Raw genomic sequence first — 18,967 nt, 5'->3', positions numbered from 1 at the left:
AAAGGGGCTTAAAAAGATCATCACTACTGAGATCTAAAAACACTTTGATAGACAGTTTACAGCTTCTATACCAAACTGATTTTTCATTTATGCACATAGTAGTATTACTGTGACACAAAACTCCAAACTACAGTCTTCTCTTCCTACAGTTATACAGTAAGCCATGGTGCATAGGGATGAGTGAACTGCCTGTGTTCAATTTGCGAGGTTGTGTAGAATCCTGCTTGAAATCCATGAAACTCAAACTTGGCATTGAACCATACGTTTTTGACCCTTTCACACTGGTGCTCTTTCCCAGGGTGACAAAAGCGCCTGAAAACAATTCCCCATTAAATATTATGTATTGTTCTTACTGCATGCGCACTCCACTTTGAAAAGTTCTGCAGGTTGCATCTGTGGTGCAGTTTTTCAAAATTGCATCAAAAAGGCACCTTCCATTGTAAGTCAATGGGAGTGCATCAAAAGTAGGGATGAGCCCGATGTTCGAGTCGAACATAAGTTCGACTCGAACATCGGGTGTTCGCCTGTTCGCCGAATAGTGAACAATTTGGGCTGTTCGCATCAAATTTGAAAGCCGCAGAACACCCTTTAAAAGTCTATGCGAGAAATCAAAGCGCTAATTTTAAAGGCTTATATGCATGCTATTGTCATAAAAAGTGTTTTGGGACCTGGGTCCTGCCCCAGGGGTCATGTATCAATGCAAAAAAAAGTTTTAAGAACGGACGTTTTTTCGGGAACAGTGATTTAAATAATGCTTAAAGTGAAACAATAAAAGCAAAATATTTCTTTAAATTTCGTACCTGGGGGGTGTCTATAGTATGCCTGTAAAGTGGCACATGTTTCCCTTGTTTAGAACAGTCCGAGAGCAAAATTTGTAAAGGAAAAAAAGTCATTTAAAACTACTCTCGGCTATAATGAATTGTCGGTCCCCGCAATACAGATAAAAGAAGTAATTGAAAAAAAAACAGCATGGGATCCCCCCAGTCCATTACCAGTCCCTTTGGGTCTGGTATGAATATTAAGGGGAACCCCAACCAAAATTTAAAAGAAAAAATTGCGTGGGGGTACCCCCAAATTCCATACCAGGCCCTTCAGGTCTGGTATGGATATTTAGGGGAACCCTGCGCCAAAATTAAAAAAAAAAGGCATGTGGGTCCCCCCAAAAATCCATACCAGACCCTTATCTGAGCACACAACCTGGCAGGCCGCAGGAAAAGAGGGGGGGACGAGAGAGCGCCCCCCCATTCCTGAACTGTACCAAGCCACATGCCCTCAACATGGGGAGGGTGCTTTGGAGTAGCCCCCCAAAGCACCTTGTCACCATGTTGATGGGGACAAGGGCCTCATCCCCACAACCCTTGCCCAGTGGTGGTCTGCGTGCGGGGGCTTATCGGAAACTGGAAGCCACCTTTAACAAGGGGACACCCAGATCCTGGCCTCCCCCCATGTGAAATGGTAACGGGGTACAAATGTACCCCTACCATTTCACAAAAAAAGTGTCAAAATGGTAAAAATGACAAGACACGGCTTTGGACAAGTCCTTTACTAAAAAATAAAAAAATAAAAATGTCCCACAAAGTCTTCTTCTTCTTCTCTTGCTCTGCCGATGGACCAAAAAAAAATGCGACTGACCCCGCTCCCGCCGTATGACGTGTCGTACTTCCGGTTCCGGCGCCGCATGGAGTAGCTGCTCCTCTCCTCACACACAATGACCCTAAATCGGCCTGAAGAATCAGCCTGAGCCGCCCCAAACCTCCACAGGCTCCTCTGGGTGACTGCCACCTACATATGGACCGGTTTGTGGAGAAAACCGGCGCCCGATCGCATACGGCCCTGACAGCGCCGCCGGCCCAGCCACAAATCGAGGCCCCGGCTTTGGCCTACACGGAGCTTCCTATAGAAACACAACAGGCCGAAATGGAGGTAAGCAGCTGCTCGGCCCCTCAAGCCTCCCTGCATGCCTCATCCCTCCTTGCCTCCTCCCCACACACCTCCGCTCCACATGCCATCTCTCCACAGGCCTCTGCTCCACAAACCACAGGAGACAATAGCACGGAACGCATAGGCTGTGGCTGTTCTGCTATCCCCCATGATTGCTGCCTCTGTGAAGAAAGCAGTGATTGTGGGGATGAAACAAATTAAGGCTCAGCTAGGAGAGCATACCACCAGATTAAATGATCTAGAGCACCATTTATCTGGTTTGGAAGAGGAGCTCTACCAGGCTCAGGCCACTGAACAAGACCAGGATAAGACCAATCAATACATCATCCAAAAATTGGACGATTTAGAGAATAGGTCAGAAGGAGCAACCTGCGATTCGTGGGTGTCCCAGAATCGCTCCAAATGCAGGCTCTCTCTGAATTCTGCGCCAGGCACATCCCTGAAGCGCTAGGCCTCCCAGGCCCCTGCACAGTGGAACGGGCCCATCGCATGGGATCTTTTAACACTGAACGCAAATCACCTCGGCCAATAATCGCTAAATATCTGAACTATTCAGACAAAGCCCTCATCCTACAAAAGTTCAGACAAACCCGCTCTCTCCAAATTGACGAAATAAGGGTCCTGATATTTGCCGATTACTCAATCGAAGTATCCAAGAAACGGAAAACATTCCAGCAGGTGTGCACAGAACTCTATAAACAGCAAATAAAATTCACACTGGCGTTTCCGGCCACCCTCCGCCTCAAGACCCCAAATGGAGAGCAATTATCTTTCCAAGACCCCTCCGACGCAGAAGCCTTCTTGCGGTCTCTGCGTGCAGACCTGTACCCCCCACATCCCTTCCAAGGCTGCTCCTCTCAACCGCTCCCTGGATCAAAGAACCCAGCGAAAGGACTCCCCTAAACGCTTCAGGCCCTCGGCCCCAGAACACCGCCGCATCACCCCCTGCTGAAAGGGAGTCACGCAATATCTATTTGTCAATCTCTCCTTCAAGGGCGCATATACTGCAGCACCACACAGTCAGACGTTATCAGTTTTTTCTTCATGTCTTACGTTTCAAAGGCACTCCTTTTTTTTTTAAATCTTTTTCTTTCTACCAGCTCTACCTGTTCTGTAACCACCATTTTGTTTCTAGGTGACCGTATAACAACTACTATGTTTCATATTATGATGTTAAGCAAATGATAATCTTTCTGTTATAAACTGCTTTTGCTTGCTCTATCTCTCCTCCTGGCCACACTGTGTACCTCTTCCCATTTTTGCCTTCCCCCATACATGACCCAAGGCAGTCGAGCATACTTTTCTCGTTAAATTGGGTGCTCATATGCCATTTTAACAGGGTCTTGTATTGGGAGCTGATCTACAGTGTCCCCATGCGGAAAAAAGAGAAGTTCACACGATTGATTGTTATGTTCTTTTTTCAAGTTTCCCCCTCCTACCTCTACCCCCCTTCTCCAAAAGTTCCGGGGCCCATGCAATACCCCAGACTCCCCTCCACTATACTACTACCATGAGACCAGAACCTATCCTCCCAACATACAAACTATTTCACATGACCACCTACACAGTGATAAATCTACAACAGTGGCCCAAATCCCTCTCACCGCCCTCCCAGTATAAAAATAGTCTCCTGGAATGTAAAGGCCTTAGATCCCCCAACAAGAGAATGAACTGACATCGCCCTACTCCAGGAATCTCACTTATTATCCCAAGACTTCCATTGTATGAAAAAGCTATGGGTGGGCACGGTCATAGGCTCAGATGCTGTTGGGCGTAAAGCAGGAGTTCTTCTGCTGATACACAAAAATCTCCCCTGTACAGATCTCTCCGTAAAAGCAGACACCCAGGGACGTCTTCTATCAGCACATATCCAAATAGGCTCTAAGGACCTAGTAATTTCTAATGTTTACGCCACTAATAACCCCAACAAACAGTTCTATAGCGAACTCTCCACATGGTTACTTAGCAACACACACCTTCCACACTTAATTGGAGGAGACTTCAACGACATTCTCCATCAGACCGACGACAGATCACCACCCAAATGCTCCAGGGCAGGATCCGATCCCACCATCCATACGCATTTCGCATCCTCTATGGAATCCCTTCACCTCCAAGACCTTTGGCGTCTCTCACACCCATTTAACAGAGAATTCACCTTTTATTCTAATCCCCATCAGGTCCTCACCAGGATCGACTACTTCTTTGGTTTCGACAACCTAATACCTATGCTGTCCGGGGCAGCCATACATGACATTGCCATCTCTGACCATGCTCCAATCGAGGTGACCCTCGACAACCTAGATTTACCTCCCTACCCCAAAATCTGGCGCTTCCCTTCCTACCTACACAACAACACTGATTTCCAACAGCTCATGGAGAAAGCTTGGTCTGAATACTCCATGGCCAACGCACCCCACATTAGTGACCCAAATCTCTTCTGGGATGCCGGAAAAGCATACCTTAGGGGACGGATCATCTCCTATGCCACCTCCTTTAAACGAAACATTTTAGCAAAGTACAAATTAGCCAGCGCACGACTGCATCGGGCACAACGCTCCCTGATCACCAAGGACTCCTCTGACAGTAGAAACGAATGGCAGGCAGCCAAGAGGGCTTTCGATTCATGGGCAGACACCCTTGAATTAACTAAAAAAGCACACTTGGATGCCACTCTTCATAAATGCGGAAACAAAGTGGGTAAACTTTTAGCCAGACTCTGCAAGGGCCCCTTCCGCCCGACCCATATCACCTCTCTACGCGATACCACCGGCAATATACACTCCACACCGCAAACAATCAACAATACCATGCTCAAATACTACTCAGCTTTATATGCCCCTGATACCATAGATACACAAATAGCACATTCCTTTCTACAGAAAATTGACATGCCCAAAATAACTCCCTTACAACTAGACACCCTCAATGCTACCATCTCTCTCACCGAAATCTCATCCACCATCCGCAACCTAACTCCCTCCAAGGCCCCTGGCCCTGACGGATTCACTAGTGAATTCTATAAAACACTACAAAACATCATAGAACCCACTCTTCACATGGTATACAACTGTATTTGGTCCGGCGGATCATACCTTCCAATGGGTAATCAGGCCATTATTAAATTACTCTCCAAGAAAGGTAAAGACCCCCAGGACCCAGGCTCCTATAGACCAATTTCACTGCTGAATCAGGATGTCAAAATCTTGTCTAAGATCATCGCCACTAGACTCACTGCTATCATTCCCTCACTGATTCACCCTGCCCAATCTGGCTTTGTAAAAGGAAGGACCGCCACCCTGAACATACGTGAAGTCATGTTGGCCTTAGAACACGCTAAACATAACCCAAGTGGAGACTACGCCATCATCACGTTAGATGCGGAGAAAGCCTTCGATAATGTCAACCTCGAATGGCTCTCTTTGGCCATGTCAAAAATGAGATTCACTGGCCCCTTCTGCCATCTCATTAACACCATGTATACAGCCCCTGCAGCTAAGCTGGTGGCGGCAGGCCTACTCACAGAGAACTTCCGCCTCCACAAAGGTACGCGGCAAGGCTGTCCACTGTCCCCACTTTCAACATTGCACTTGAACCTTTATCCAGATATCTAGCTCAATCAGCCCCACTACATGGCATCAAAATTGGTAAACATCACCTACGCATCTCCCTCTTCGCGGATGATGTCCTTATATTTTCATCCGACCCCTCCTCCGACATGTCCACTATCAAAAAGATTTTCGATTAATTTAGATCCTTCTCGGGCCTACGTATCAATTATAGCAATATCAATTAGAGTGAAATCCTTCCTATAGGCACCCTCTCCAATCCACCCTGGACCCAGCATTCCATCTTTTCAGTAGCCAAATCCCACAACACCTATCTAGTAATCAAAATAGGGGAACTACCCTCCTCTTTATACCACCTCAACTACCCCCCACTGATCACTAAAATTTTTCAGGAACTAGCTAACTGGATGGATCTGCCCCTCTCGCTTCTGGGGAGATGTCACTTAGTAAAAATGGTTCGTTTTGCTAGATTGCTTTACCCGATGCAAACTATTCCTCTACTTTTACAACACAAAGATATCAAACTTCTAAATTCATCCATTTCAAAATTCCTATGGCAAAACAAAAGACCACATATAGCCTTAAAAACATTGCATCTTCCCAGGCGCGAAGGGGGAATTAGTCTCCCAAATGTTAGGACTTATAACTTGGCATGCTTATTGAGAACTGCCTGGACTGGATAACACGTTCCTCCCGCTATTCCAACTATCATATGGAAACTGAAATGGCTTTCCCCTACTCTTTAGTGGCCCTCCTTCACTGCAAATGGAAATCAATCCCCCCTCCATACCAACACAACCTGCTCTTGAGAGACACAGCTATAGCCTGGAGGGAAGTCTGGAAACTCCTCAAGCTGTCTCCTTTCATGTCTAGCCATCTACCAATTCAAGGAAATCCAAGCTTCCCCCCTGGACTGGATCACAAACCCTTCATCGTCTGGCAGGAAAAAGGCCTCACAAAATTTTCTTCCCTATGTGACACGATAACAGGACATCCTCTTCCCTTCTCAACTATTGCAGAATCCTTTTCTCTTCCCCAAGCCCATGCTTTCCATTATGGTCAATGCATTGCATTCTTAAAGGCCGCATGCAAAGAGGAAAACAAGAGGTTCAAACCTAACATTACGGACCGAATGCTCCTGGACAGCTCCTATAAAATTTCTGACATCTACCAACCTCTACTACGAGAATCCATTCCCCTTTGACTTCCTCATCTGCAGCCAACTGGAAAAAAGACTTCCCGGATCCAGACTTGGTACACAAAATTCTACAAGGCTTTAACAAAGTACAACAGCTGTCCCCCAATGAAATATGGAGAGAAACTCAACTAAAGATCACACATGGAGCCTACATACCGTTCTTATCCTCCAAAACAGAACAGAGCAAAGCATTCTGTCCCCTCTGCCACCAACCAAGGCTGTCCCTGAAACATCGCTTCTGGTCTTGCTCCTCCATATCCATCTTCTGGGACCAGGTCCTTTCATACATTTTTGAAGTTACCCTACTAAGGTTACCTAAGGACGCGCTGTTGCTCATCTTTGGTCACTGGGACCCCCAACTCCTGCCATGGTCCCAAACCACCAATACGAATACCAGTGGAATCTCCAATGAGCCCCCCTCTCAAAAGGACTGGTCCTTGATCTGTCTCCTAATTGCACGGAGAACTATATTGAAACACTGGACTTCTTCTAATTCTCCTACCATCGCTCAAAGCAAATGAGAGCTCCTTCTCCTATTATTTAAGGATAGACTCAACACCGATTTCAAACATGACAAATCTTGCTCTCGCTTCTTTTCCAGATGGCAAACCTTCATGCTTTCAGCACTCTCTCCAGAAGAACTAGCCAACCTTAATCACTTCACCTTCTCATACTACAGATCTCTATCCTCAGATCTAGTGGACACGAACCCTCCCAATGGAAAACCCACAACAAATGGTCGTTAGCTCCATCCAGACTCAGCCGGCAGCACGAGTCTCTCCACAAGCTACCTAACCGACCACTCCATTTATCTCTACTATCAGTGTGAAGACACTCACCTCAAGCTGCCCCCTTCTCGGTCATGGCCCCCCTCCCTTATTACTTCAAAGACAAAGTTAATACTACCTATTATAACACCCTCCCTGTTTACTCTACCCCAACCGCCCCTCCCACTCCCAGTTTTTCCCCCTCGCTCCCTCCGGCAAACATAGGGGTTTACTGTAAACATGTAATGTAAGCAAATCCATCCAGGTATCTCCTTTTGTTGATAACTTGTACCCGTTTGTGATCCGTACATCTCCTTTAGATATCTCACCCTGGTATGTATGTCTATAACCCCTAGACTGTTACCTCACTCACAAGTTATTTTGTAAAATGTCTTTACAAAGGTTCTTTTTGTCAATATGTTTGTTTTTTTATATCTCAATAAAAACTTTTTGAAAAAAAAACAAAAACTGAGGGCAGGGCCACCCTGTGATGTTCCCGGGTGACCTGGCCCCCCTCTGACGCACGGGGACAGAGGGGGGGCGGGGCCACCTGGTTTCGTAAATGAAAATCAGACGTTGTGGTTGTAGTGATATAATATATAGTGGGTAATTAATAGTTATTATAATGATGATGTAAGTACTCTTCCGCAGCAACCCAATTCTTCCAGAGAGATGCACTTTATTGACTTCCAACACAGAACAAGGTTCAAAGTCCACAGATGACCAAAAATCAGACAGAGTAAATATCATTTAGAGTTCCATGTTCCTAGATATGCGCCTTCATAGTCATACACAGACAGGACTAACTGAATGCCAGCTTGAATGTCCTCTCTGAAATATTAGTACACTAGGGGGGAGTTTCTGCTAGGTCAACCCAAAATACACTTTGATCTTATTGTTACCCCCTCAAGTCTAATTGCCATCAATAAATACTTCTTCTATGGTCCTTTAAACAATGTACCCTTTGAAATGTTCAATTAGGTTAACAGGCCATACCTCACACACCTAGGTAGACTTGCATAAGATTAACACATCAAAGGGTCTTCAGCTGTCCCCTTGTTATGTTAAAATTCATGTTGGCTTGGACAAATCAACCATCGTCAATCATCGTCATCGTACTGTATGTGTACATACATATAATAATATAATGTCCCAAATAAATCGGTGAACATATTACAACATATACCCCCACTTGGGTCGGTTCTAACTACTAGAACTGACCCATAAATCCAATAACAAATTGATCAATACGTATTATGTAATATGTACAGATGTTATGAAAATTATTTTAGGTATAAATGCTTCTCTTTGGTTTTAAGATAAAGTTCAAGAAATAAAACATAGTGAAAATAAAAAATTAAGAGCAAAAAGAAAAAAAAAAATTTTTTTTGAATGTTCAAAAAAAAAAAAAAGGGTCCATTGCTTGATGAATATTGAGAGAGTCCATGGATTCTTTATAATTCCTTGAATAGTGATATTTTGTCTATTCAGCGTTTCTCCCCCACTAGCCAGCAATGTCAGATACTTCTAGTGCTTCTGCTATTCACATGCAAACGAGCATCTCCGGCAGTACCTGAACGACAAAACTCTCCAACAAAAACTCATAGCAAGGTCCTTAAACGTTGTTTGAAGTTAAAACAAAGCACTATTTATACGTTTACAGTTTGAAGCTAATTTACCGCCACTGCTAGACAAGTGTCATTTGCATTCAAAAACAGATCTGGAGAATCTACATCTTCATTTATGACACCCTGTACCCCCTTCAAATGCTCTAATAATTTATCACGTTCCCCTTTCATCTTGTCATACTCAATCTTCAGGTGGTCATATTTCTGTTTTAACTGAGAAAACGGTATCCAAGTCTTGGACCTTTTATTATTATTATTTTGGTCAGCTCTGTTTTTCATATTACTATCACCTATATTTGACCCGGTGTCTCCTCTCTGGGTGTTATCATAAGTTATTATCTTTTGATCTTTAGGTTCAGTATTTGTCCTAAACAATGTGGCTAAATCAATTTTGACAGCTTGCTCATTTTACTTTCTCCATAAATGGTCTGCTCTCAACAATATGTCTTTTAAATCATGAGGATTTGGGGTAACTAATAAAATATTTTGTTTGATATCTTCATGCAAAGCATCTAGAAACATACTCATATGTATCAAGCCCCCACGCTCAAATGCAAGATTATTACCGACCAATAATTCCATAATAGTTGCTATCCTGTGTGACAATTCATAGGGAGATTCATTTTGCATTTGTTGGATCTTCCCATGAATGGTAACATCAGAACGTACACCATACAAAACACATAATAATTCCAGTAATATGTCCCTTGTTCTAAGAGGCTGAATACTGATATGTTTAATTCTCATCCAAAGCTACTTCCTATAGAATGTTGCAAAACTCTTTCTAAGGCTGGGTTCACACTGCTACGGTGGCAGACATCGCATGTGATTCGCAGCGCACTGCTGTTCACATCACATGCGATGTCTGTGCTGTGCGATATCAGCCATACAGATAGTATGGCTGATATCGCACCGCATTCGGTCCAAACTCGCACAGGACCCTTTTTTTTGTTCGGACCAAAATCGGATCGCATGGGTGTTCACACCTATGCGATCCGAAAATGTCCGAATTGTCAGTTCGCATTGCGATATGCGGGCTGAACTGGGGGTGTCATTAACATTGTATGACACTCCCCAGCAGTTCGCATATGGCAGTGTGAACTGCCGTGCGAGTTGGTGCGATGTGGGAACCCGCAGTAAATTCGCTGCGTTCCCGCACCGCAGCAGTGTGAACCCAGCCTAAGTCAGATGGGTTGAGATTGTACATATTTCTGACCTGCTACACGTCACAAAACCATTTTAAAAATCTGTTTAAATCGTGGCAGGGAATCATTCCTATTTCTTTATGAATTACGTCTAATTCTTTTGGTTTCAAAGGCTTCATTACAAGCTGAACTTCACCTGTATTATTATTATTGTTATAAGCTGTGGTGGTCACAGTGGGAGCAGCTGGTAATTAATTATCAGATTTAATATGAGGTTCTGTTTCATTTGATAGAAAGTTTGTGCTTGTATTTTGTTGCAGAATGCTGAATCCAAGATTTGATGCATATCTGCATTCCTGAGAATTCTTCTCTAATTCCATAATTCTTAATTTGAATCTCTCATTTTCCTCTAATAATTCATCACGTTTAGATTTCTTAAGCAAAGCCCCCCCCAATGGTAACTGCATGCAGTTTTAAATTTACTGTCTCAGTGTCTGATTGGTTTTGTAACCTCTCACAAACACTGTTGCTATTATCAACTGCATTCTGTAACTGGGTAATTTCCTCAACCTTACCCTTCAAAGAACTTTCCATTGTTAAACAGAAAGATAATAAGCCCTGTATAATACAACCTTTTCTTTTACTTTCTGAAACATTTTTCTCTAAAAATTCCTTCATCAAAGTCCACGTCTGCTTACATTTTTCTGGAATTTCATAAGGACCGCCATGGCGCTGAATACATTTTAATACCCATCTGTTAACTTTATCAGAACTCACACTAGCTTCACACTGAGTAAGCATTTTGACTATATTACTAATATTTAAAAAAAAAAAGAAATATTTTACTCACCGCATTAGTTAATCCTTCAGCTTCCAGTTCAGGCCTTCTGGTACACAACACAGCCTTTCTTTTTTTTTTGTTGTTGTTTCCAGAGAATAATTCTGGGGTTCCCAACTTGTTCAATTTTGTAGATCAGACTCTCTTATGTCACAACCAGACATTAGAGTCACAGCACAGCTCTTGGTTCATCAGACTTCTGTCCACCTCACAGGATTGTTGTCACCACCGACTTCTGTTACTAAGTCCAAAAATGCTCTTCTGGTCACTTGAACGGCACCAATGTAGTGATATAATATATATATATATATAGTGGGTAATTAATTAGTAGTTATTATAATGATGATGTAAGTACTCTTCCGCAGCAACCCAATTCTTCCAGAGAGATGCACTTTATTGACTTGCAACACAGAACAAGGTTCAAAGTCCACAGATGACAAAAAAACAGACAGAGTAAATATCATTTAGAGTTCCATGTTCCTAGATCTGCGCCTTCATAGTCATACACAGACAGGACTAACTGAATGCCAGCTTGAATGTCCTCTCTGAAATACTTGTACACTAGGAGGGAGTTTCTGCTAGGTCAACCCAAAATACTCTTTGATCTTATTGTTACCCCCTCAAGTCTAATTTACCACCAATAAATACTTCTTCTATGGTCCTTTAAACAATGTACTCTTTGAAATGTTCAATTAGGTTAACAGGCCATACCTCACACACCTAGGTAGACTTGCATAAGATTAACACGTCAAAGGGTCTTCAGCTGTCCCCTTGATATGTTAAAATTCAGTTGGCTTGGACAAATCAACCATCGTCAATCATCGTCATCATACTGTATGTGTACATACATATAATAATATAATTCCCACATAAATCGGTGAACATATTACAACAGTGGTCACATCAGACAAAAATTTTCAAGCCTGCACATCCAGTTTTTGTCTTCCGAAAATTTGTAATCGGCTGTCAAAAGCAGCATACTAACGATCAGAAAATCAGCAGATCATTCATTGGACGTAATTTATCTTCAGATTTCCTAACCATATGTATGGGCCTTTAGTAAATCTTCCCCATGTTAAGTAGGACCTTTAAGTTACTAGATAAATTATTCTCAATGTACACCAAAACATAAAAAAATTTAATCCAGCATCATAAAATTATCATTTACATATTAAAAATGAGCTTCTAACCCCAGCTTGTTCCATTAAACTTTGGTAATAAAACCTGGAAGCTCATTGGTTTCTATGCAGAAATGAGCCTGATTTTGCACTTTCCAGCTTTAGTAAATAAACCCCATTGTGTACTTAAAAGTGGGGTATACCTGTATATTATTATCTCTTTTGGTGTAACTTGTGACTTACTCACTCTATATTCTATAGGCAGCACATATCTTTTGTCTATTATATTTCTACTTTATAATGGATATGTTTTAGTATATGTTTTGTCCTTATGAAAAAAAACAACAATAAATAATTTGACTTTCAATGTAACTAGGTAACTATATTGTGACTTGTTCTAGATGTGTTTGCTTTTTGCCACATTTGAAATGCAAAAAAAGCATTTAATACCATGCATTATTTAGGAACGTGATAACAGTGAAACAAAGCAACTTTAGACCAAATTAGAAAATCTTTCAGGTGATCAGAAATAACATTCGGAGTGAAGACACAGACAATGCAAAGTACGTACTTAACAAGAAAATAACCATGCCGATCGGTGTTTATATATGGTGATATCTCTGTTCAAAGATTGTCACTATTTAAGTGGAACTCCAGAGACACTCTAATGTCAGTCCATTAATTGGAAAATAACTTACCAACATTCATTTGCCTGCATTGGGGAAGTTGCCATCACTCATGGTTAGCTGTTTAAAATGACATAATAAATGTTCATGTCTTGGCTTCTCTTTGTTTCTAGAGATAACCAGTCAACCATAAGCTCACTCACAAGTATGGGGGAGACCGAGAGTGTTCGATCCTGGGTAGGATCATCAGCCAGCTGGGCATCACCTTCTGGAGGCAGCATGTGTGGACGCTTTTCAAGGCAATCAACATCTGATACTTTGAGTGTTCATAGTTTACGGTAAGGAAGTATTCTATATTATTACTGTTTTTTTTACACTATACTATACTAATTTATATATTATTACTGAATTTAAAGTGTAATTAAATGATCATGGAAAAATATTAGTAGTATGGTCTCACTGGAATTTTAAAATGGTAAACAAGGTATATGATTGCCAATTATAGGAATATTGCAAAGCCAGTTCTGGTGTCTAGTTAAGTATATAATTCCAAATACCAATAATGGTTAATATGCATCCCAGTTTCCCTAGAAGTAACTTGATAAAAATGTTTGTGATCTTTGTGGAACACATGTAGTCAAATATCCTGTTGCTGTAGTTGGTAATATAAGACTAGTCCTGTCTGTACTGGGGCTTTTGTTGTCCATACTTTTGTGGCTAAAAGTTTCCAGTAGTGTTTTTACTATAAAACCCCATTCCTGGTTGTCATTAGTTAGAATTAAAGGTCGACCATTGGAAGTCCCAGTAAAGAAAATGCTAAAAAACTGTCAATCTTGGTGAGAACTAAAGTGCTGGTCCTAGAGAGAACTGCACAGCCCACTATGTTCCTAATAAATGGCCAGAAATAGCTTCCACTGCTTTCACTTGTCACATGGACTGCCATCTCCTTTTCTCAATTAAAGGAGTTGTAAAGTCTTAAGGTTTTTCACCTTAATGCATTCTATGCATTACCCCTCTCTTTGCGCTGATCAGGAAAATCAGGGCTGCTGATGGTCGTGGTGGGCATGGTCACGTGACTGGCCTGAAGATCGCTCTAAATTGGTATTTACAAGCCTCGTTTTTATCAAAAGACTTATACAGTGTGCTATGCCTAACTGTAATAGAAGGGCTGGCAGTCCTTTCCATATTTGGGTTCATAAACACTTTACCACTTGCTGACCAGCCGCCATCATTATACTGCGGCAGGTCGGCACGATCCCGCGACCGTCGTAGCTATATGTCGTCCCTTTAATCAGGATAGCAGGCGCGATGACCGCCGGCCACGAGCGATCGCTGGCACGAGAGGCAGAACAGGGATGTGTGTTCTGTGAAGAGAGGAGAGGAGATTGCGAGTTCCTACGAGCTGGGAACCACGATCTCTCATCTCCTATAGTCAGTCCCATCCCCCACAGTTAGAACACACACCTAGGAAACACAGTTAACTGCTCGATCGCGCCCTAATGTTAACCCCTTCCCTGCCAGTGACATTTATACAGTAATCAATGCATTTTTATAGCACTGATCGCTATATATTTGTCAATCGACCCAAAAATGTGTCAAAAGTGTCCGATGTGTCCGCCATAATGACGCAGTCTCGATAAAAATTGCAGATCGCCGTCATTACTAGTAAAAAAAATAATAATAATAAAAAGGCCATAAATCTTTCCCCTATTTTGTAGACGCTATAACTTTTGCACAAACCAATCAATATCTGCTTTTTGCGATTTTTTATTTCCAAAAATATGTAGAAGAATACACATCAGCCTAAACTGAGGAAAAAAATGATTTAAAAAAAAAAATTGGGGCTATAATATATTGTATAATAATATAATATAATATATAAAATATTGTATTTTTTAAAAAATTGTGGCTCTTTTTTTGTTTATAGCGCAAAAAATAAAAACCGCATAAAAACCGCAGAGATGATGAAACACCACCAAAAGAAAGCTCTATTTGTGGGAAAAAAAAGGACATCAATTTTATTTGGGTACAGAGTCGAACGACTGCGCAATTGTCAGTTAAAGTGACGCAGTGCCGTATCCCAAAAAGCCCCGTACTTTTTTATTTATTTTTTTAAATATAATGATCCAGCAATGTATTTGTAAGCCTTACACATTGAAAGGTGACTAAAACTAGGTTTTAAAATACCTTTTTTAGCTTTTGTTAAATTTCTTTTCTTCTGGGTAATGGCTGCGCCATCTTTACTAGTGGTTGCTGACTTTTTGTGGATGCCATTTCCACCCTTACTTTGTTTCCCTGTCTAAATCTTACGCATGCGCGATCACATCTGAACCAAGCCTATGGCAACTGAGTTAAGCCATTCATGACTGCAAATCACTTCCCCTGTGTGATGTGGAGAGCACAGTATTGAAAGGCTTCCTCTGTGCCCTTCTCAATGCTTGTAAATAACCCGGCATGCAGAGGATAGTCAAACGGCACACATAGAGTGCTGTTAAAGAAGCTATGGACTGCACAAGTGCCGGTGATGTCACATCAGATTGCAGGACGGATTATGAGGAAACAGAAAGAGTAATGCTGCGTACATACGAGTGGACTTTTCAGCATCAAAGGTCTGACGGTCTTTCCGACGGACTTTCGACGGAGTTACTATAGACTTTTGAACAACTGGACTTGCCCACACATGAACGGAATAAAGTCTGTTCAAAAGTCCGTTGGTTTGAACGTGATGATGTACAAGGGACTAGAATAAGAAAGTTCATAGCCAGTAGCCAATAGCTGCCCTTGCGTCGTTTTTTGTCCGTCAGACTAGCATACAGATGAACGGATTTTTCTACAGGACTCGAGTCCGTCGGAAAGATTTGAAACATGTTCTAAAACTAAAGATTTTTCAACAACAAATGTCCGGTGAAGCCCACACACAATCGAATTGTCCGGCGGATTTGTTCAGTCGGACCTTTGCTGTCAAAAAGTCTGCTTGTGTGTACATGGCATAAGTGAAATTTCTCAGGCAGCTGCCTGTTCTATGTAGATTACAATGAGCTAAAGTGAAAGTGGAGGGTTTACAACCACTTTAAGCTTTGGCAATAAAACCTAGAAGCTGATTTCTATGCAGAAGTGAACCTGATTTTGCACCCAGCTTTAGTAAATCAACCCCACAGTCTGCCACTACTAAACTGTGGCAGCCCGGTTGTTGGAGCTTTTTAACAGATCTGCAAGGTATCATTTGGATCGTGTCGCTGTCTGCCAAGCTACCGAGACTGTAGGTCAAGCTATCTCGCCACAGCTGGATTATAGAGATCACGCTTTCAGTGCTTAGATTGTGGAAGAAGAACAAATAGCGCCTACCAGGTAAAGCCTCTGACTATAAACGGTATAAACCAGGTTGAATAATGCCTGATAATCTGAAATACTTTTAAGCCAAAAATATAATTAATGAGGAAAATGTTTCTTTCTTTAAAACTACCATCATTCACAATAAAAATATACTAACTGCACGAAATCCTTCAGAAAATAAATTTCCACAATCGTTGGTTGTGTGACCTCTGAAGTGGCAGAAAGCTGGTGTTTTGGTTCTTTTACTAGATGGGTATGTTTTATACTTATTACCACATACACAAAAGCCACCATCAAACTTACATAGAGATCTAACTTGGAGGTTGCTAGGTATCTAATTTTTCTCTACTTTGGCTTCTCATTCTCACTTAAATCTAAAGACAAGAGAAGGTTTGTAAAGCAACAACACCTGGCTCAGTCTCAAGTTTCTAGAAAATACTGCCAAAGAAAGCACCATGTCTGTGGCAAGAAAGGTATAGAAAATGACACTCACTTATTTAGGACAGATTGCTATTTAATACCATGCTTGCATATCCCTGACTGCTGCAGAATTTTCTACACAGAGCCAAATTTATGATATCTTTATTTCATTTCATTTTCATTTTTAAAACACATTGAATGTTTCTTCATTGATGAAAATCCTGGTGTTAGGAAGGGTTTGGGATTATTTTATTTCATAATTTCCGTAATATTTAACCACTTGTAAATAACTTGAAAATCATCCATTTCAATTGTAAAACTATACATTTTAAATGTTACGTATTTGCATATTTGCAGTCACTATTCACTAGTGGTGACAATATTTTCTATAGGCAACACTTCAAAAGCCCCCTATAGGTCATCAGTTTAGTATTACGGAGGAGGTCTTGTGCTAGAATTATTGCACTCCCTCCGGCATCACAGCTTTCCGGGTCACAGCAAGAAGGGGAGGAGAGTGGATATGTGTCCGTTCTTCTCCCCTTCATCCGCCAGCATCTGCGATGTTGGTCCCGGGCCTACAAAAGGGCAAACGGCACCCGGAATACATCCACTGGGGGAGCGCCAGTACCAGGGGTGTGTGGAAACAATCAGGCGGCAGTGCAACCACCCAAATGCTTCCACCTGAAAGGCAGAAGTCTGCCTGGCAGTTTACACACAATCCCAGTGGCTGCAGCCAGTGGATTGTGTGCGAAACCCTGATGTATGGAACTGGCAGCGAAAGGGTTAAAAAAAGGTACAGCATACTGCTATTTTTTGCAAACAAAGACACTGTATGCACGTAAAGGCACATGAATGCACAGAAAATACATGTATGGAACTCAGTAAAAAAATAAATAAAAAATGCATGCACTAAAAACCAGAAATGCACCACAGACGGACTACAAATGCATGTAAACCTGCATGCAGCACTGCGCACTAAGCATAAGAATTGTGGTGTAAACTAGCCCTTAAAGTTCTCAGAATGCAGATTTTTTTTTTTCTGGTTGAACTTAAAGTGCAATTACAGCTTAACCCTAACTACTCTTAAAATTGTCCCCTCCTCCTTCCTAACATTTATGCTTACTAACCTGTGTAAGAAAGATGTGAATATGAACTTATTTTCAGGCCCTCTGGTTTAATCATGTGATCCTGCTCCCCTGTTTCAGCCAGTGTGGCTTCAGGGCAGAGGAGGGAACAGCGACAACAGATGGGCCATTGGTGACAGTGAAGTCACTGCTTCAGGCATTAATAGCCATTGTTGGAGGAATCTCTCCTCTCGCTTGCACCACCGCTAGCAGACATTACATGACCGGACTGGAGTAAACTGAAAATAGGCTAGTATATACATCTTTCTTACACAGGTAAGTAAGCATTGATGCAAGAAGGGGTGAGAGGACCGTTTTATAAGTAGTTAGGGTTAAGTTGGAATTCCATTTTATTGGATGTGTCTTTTTAAATGAAGTTTTATAACAAAAATATTTTTGTCATGTTAAGAAAACAGTTTTGAGACCACAATGCTGCCAATTTAACCTGGAGTATGGTTTGAAAAAGCAATGTGTGAGACTGAGAGTTTACATTTAATTCTGCTAAAAAAACAGGAGAGTGTAAAGTGTATACAAAAGGCAAAAATTTACCTTGCAAAGAATACCCAATCACCTACAGTGAAAATTAAAAAAAAAAAAAAAAACAATATTGGTTTACAAATGTTTGCATGGTAGAAGTCAGCAGAGCTTCACCTCTTTCACTAAGCTAAGAGAAAACGTCCTTGAAAAGTGAAAATTCCCTTGCAAAGGGAACAACCTATTAGCCTTCAGTAAATCAACTCCTTCAAGTGACAGACATAGATATCTACATATTTTTCTGGGTTAATTACTTATAGTTTTAAAGTCAAATGGTTCAACATGATAATCAGGCAAATAGCATTGGCAGAATAAAATTACATCTTCCACATTTCTCTTGAGAAATGTGTATTTTAAACAAGCTAAGTGTCTCCCTAACATGGAACAAAACTCAGCAATGTTCGCACCTAGGTGTTGCCATCTTGTTTTCAGGAGGAATGGAGTCAGCATTTCTATCTCACAGAGGTCTTACACCTGCTCTATCATACAAAGGATTAGCTGTCTTTGTGCTGTCATATGTGCTGTCAGTTTTGCATTGATGCTCCAGAGGTACCCATTCTATAATACGGAACCACAGAGATAAGAAGTTTGTGTACTGCAGATTCTTAGTTCAATTTCCGTCAACAAATAGTTCAACAAATTTTAGGTAAAAATAGACACAATCCTGCTAGTAACGTTGGAAAGAACACAAAAATAGTGTGTAAGAAGGGTCTATCTATCTATCTA

At 41.5% G+C, this 18,967-nt stretch overlaps 1 protein-coding gene and 1 long non-coding RNA gene across 4 annotated transcripts in view; one reads left to right on the top strand and one right to left on the bottom strand.

Annotated features, from left to right (window-relative positions):
• MYO18B (myosin XVIIIB) overlaps window positions 1-18,967 on the top strand; it is an 885,307-nt gene that overhangs the window by 815,874 nt on the left and 50,466 nt on the right. For all 3 annotated transcript variants that reach the window (XM_073629436.1, XM_073629428.1, XM_073629423.1), the window contains one exon: window positions 13,004-13,168. In XM_073629436.1, the coding sequence (XP_073485537.1) occupies window positions 13,004-13,168 (165 nt within the window). The remainder of the gene's footprint in view (window positions 1-13,003; window positions 13,169-18,967) is intronic.
• The window catches only part of LOC141144080 (uncharacterized), a 70,642-nt gene that overhangs the window by 4,475 nt on the left and 47,200 nt on the right, over window positions 1-18,967 (bottom strand). The window lies entirely within an intron of this gene.

The sequence above is a fragment of the Aquarana catesbeiana genome, linkage group LG01 (genome assembly GCF_042186555.1).
Source record: "Aquarana catesbeiana isolate 2022-GZ linkage group LG01, ASM4218655v1, whole genome shotgun sequence".
Lineage (NCBI taxonomy): Eukaryota > Metazoa > Chordata > Amphibia > Anura > Ranidae > Aquarana > Aquarana catesbeiana.
This window is presented reverse-complemented; position numbering and strand designations above follow the sequence as displayed.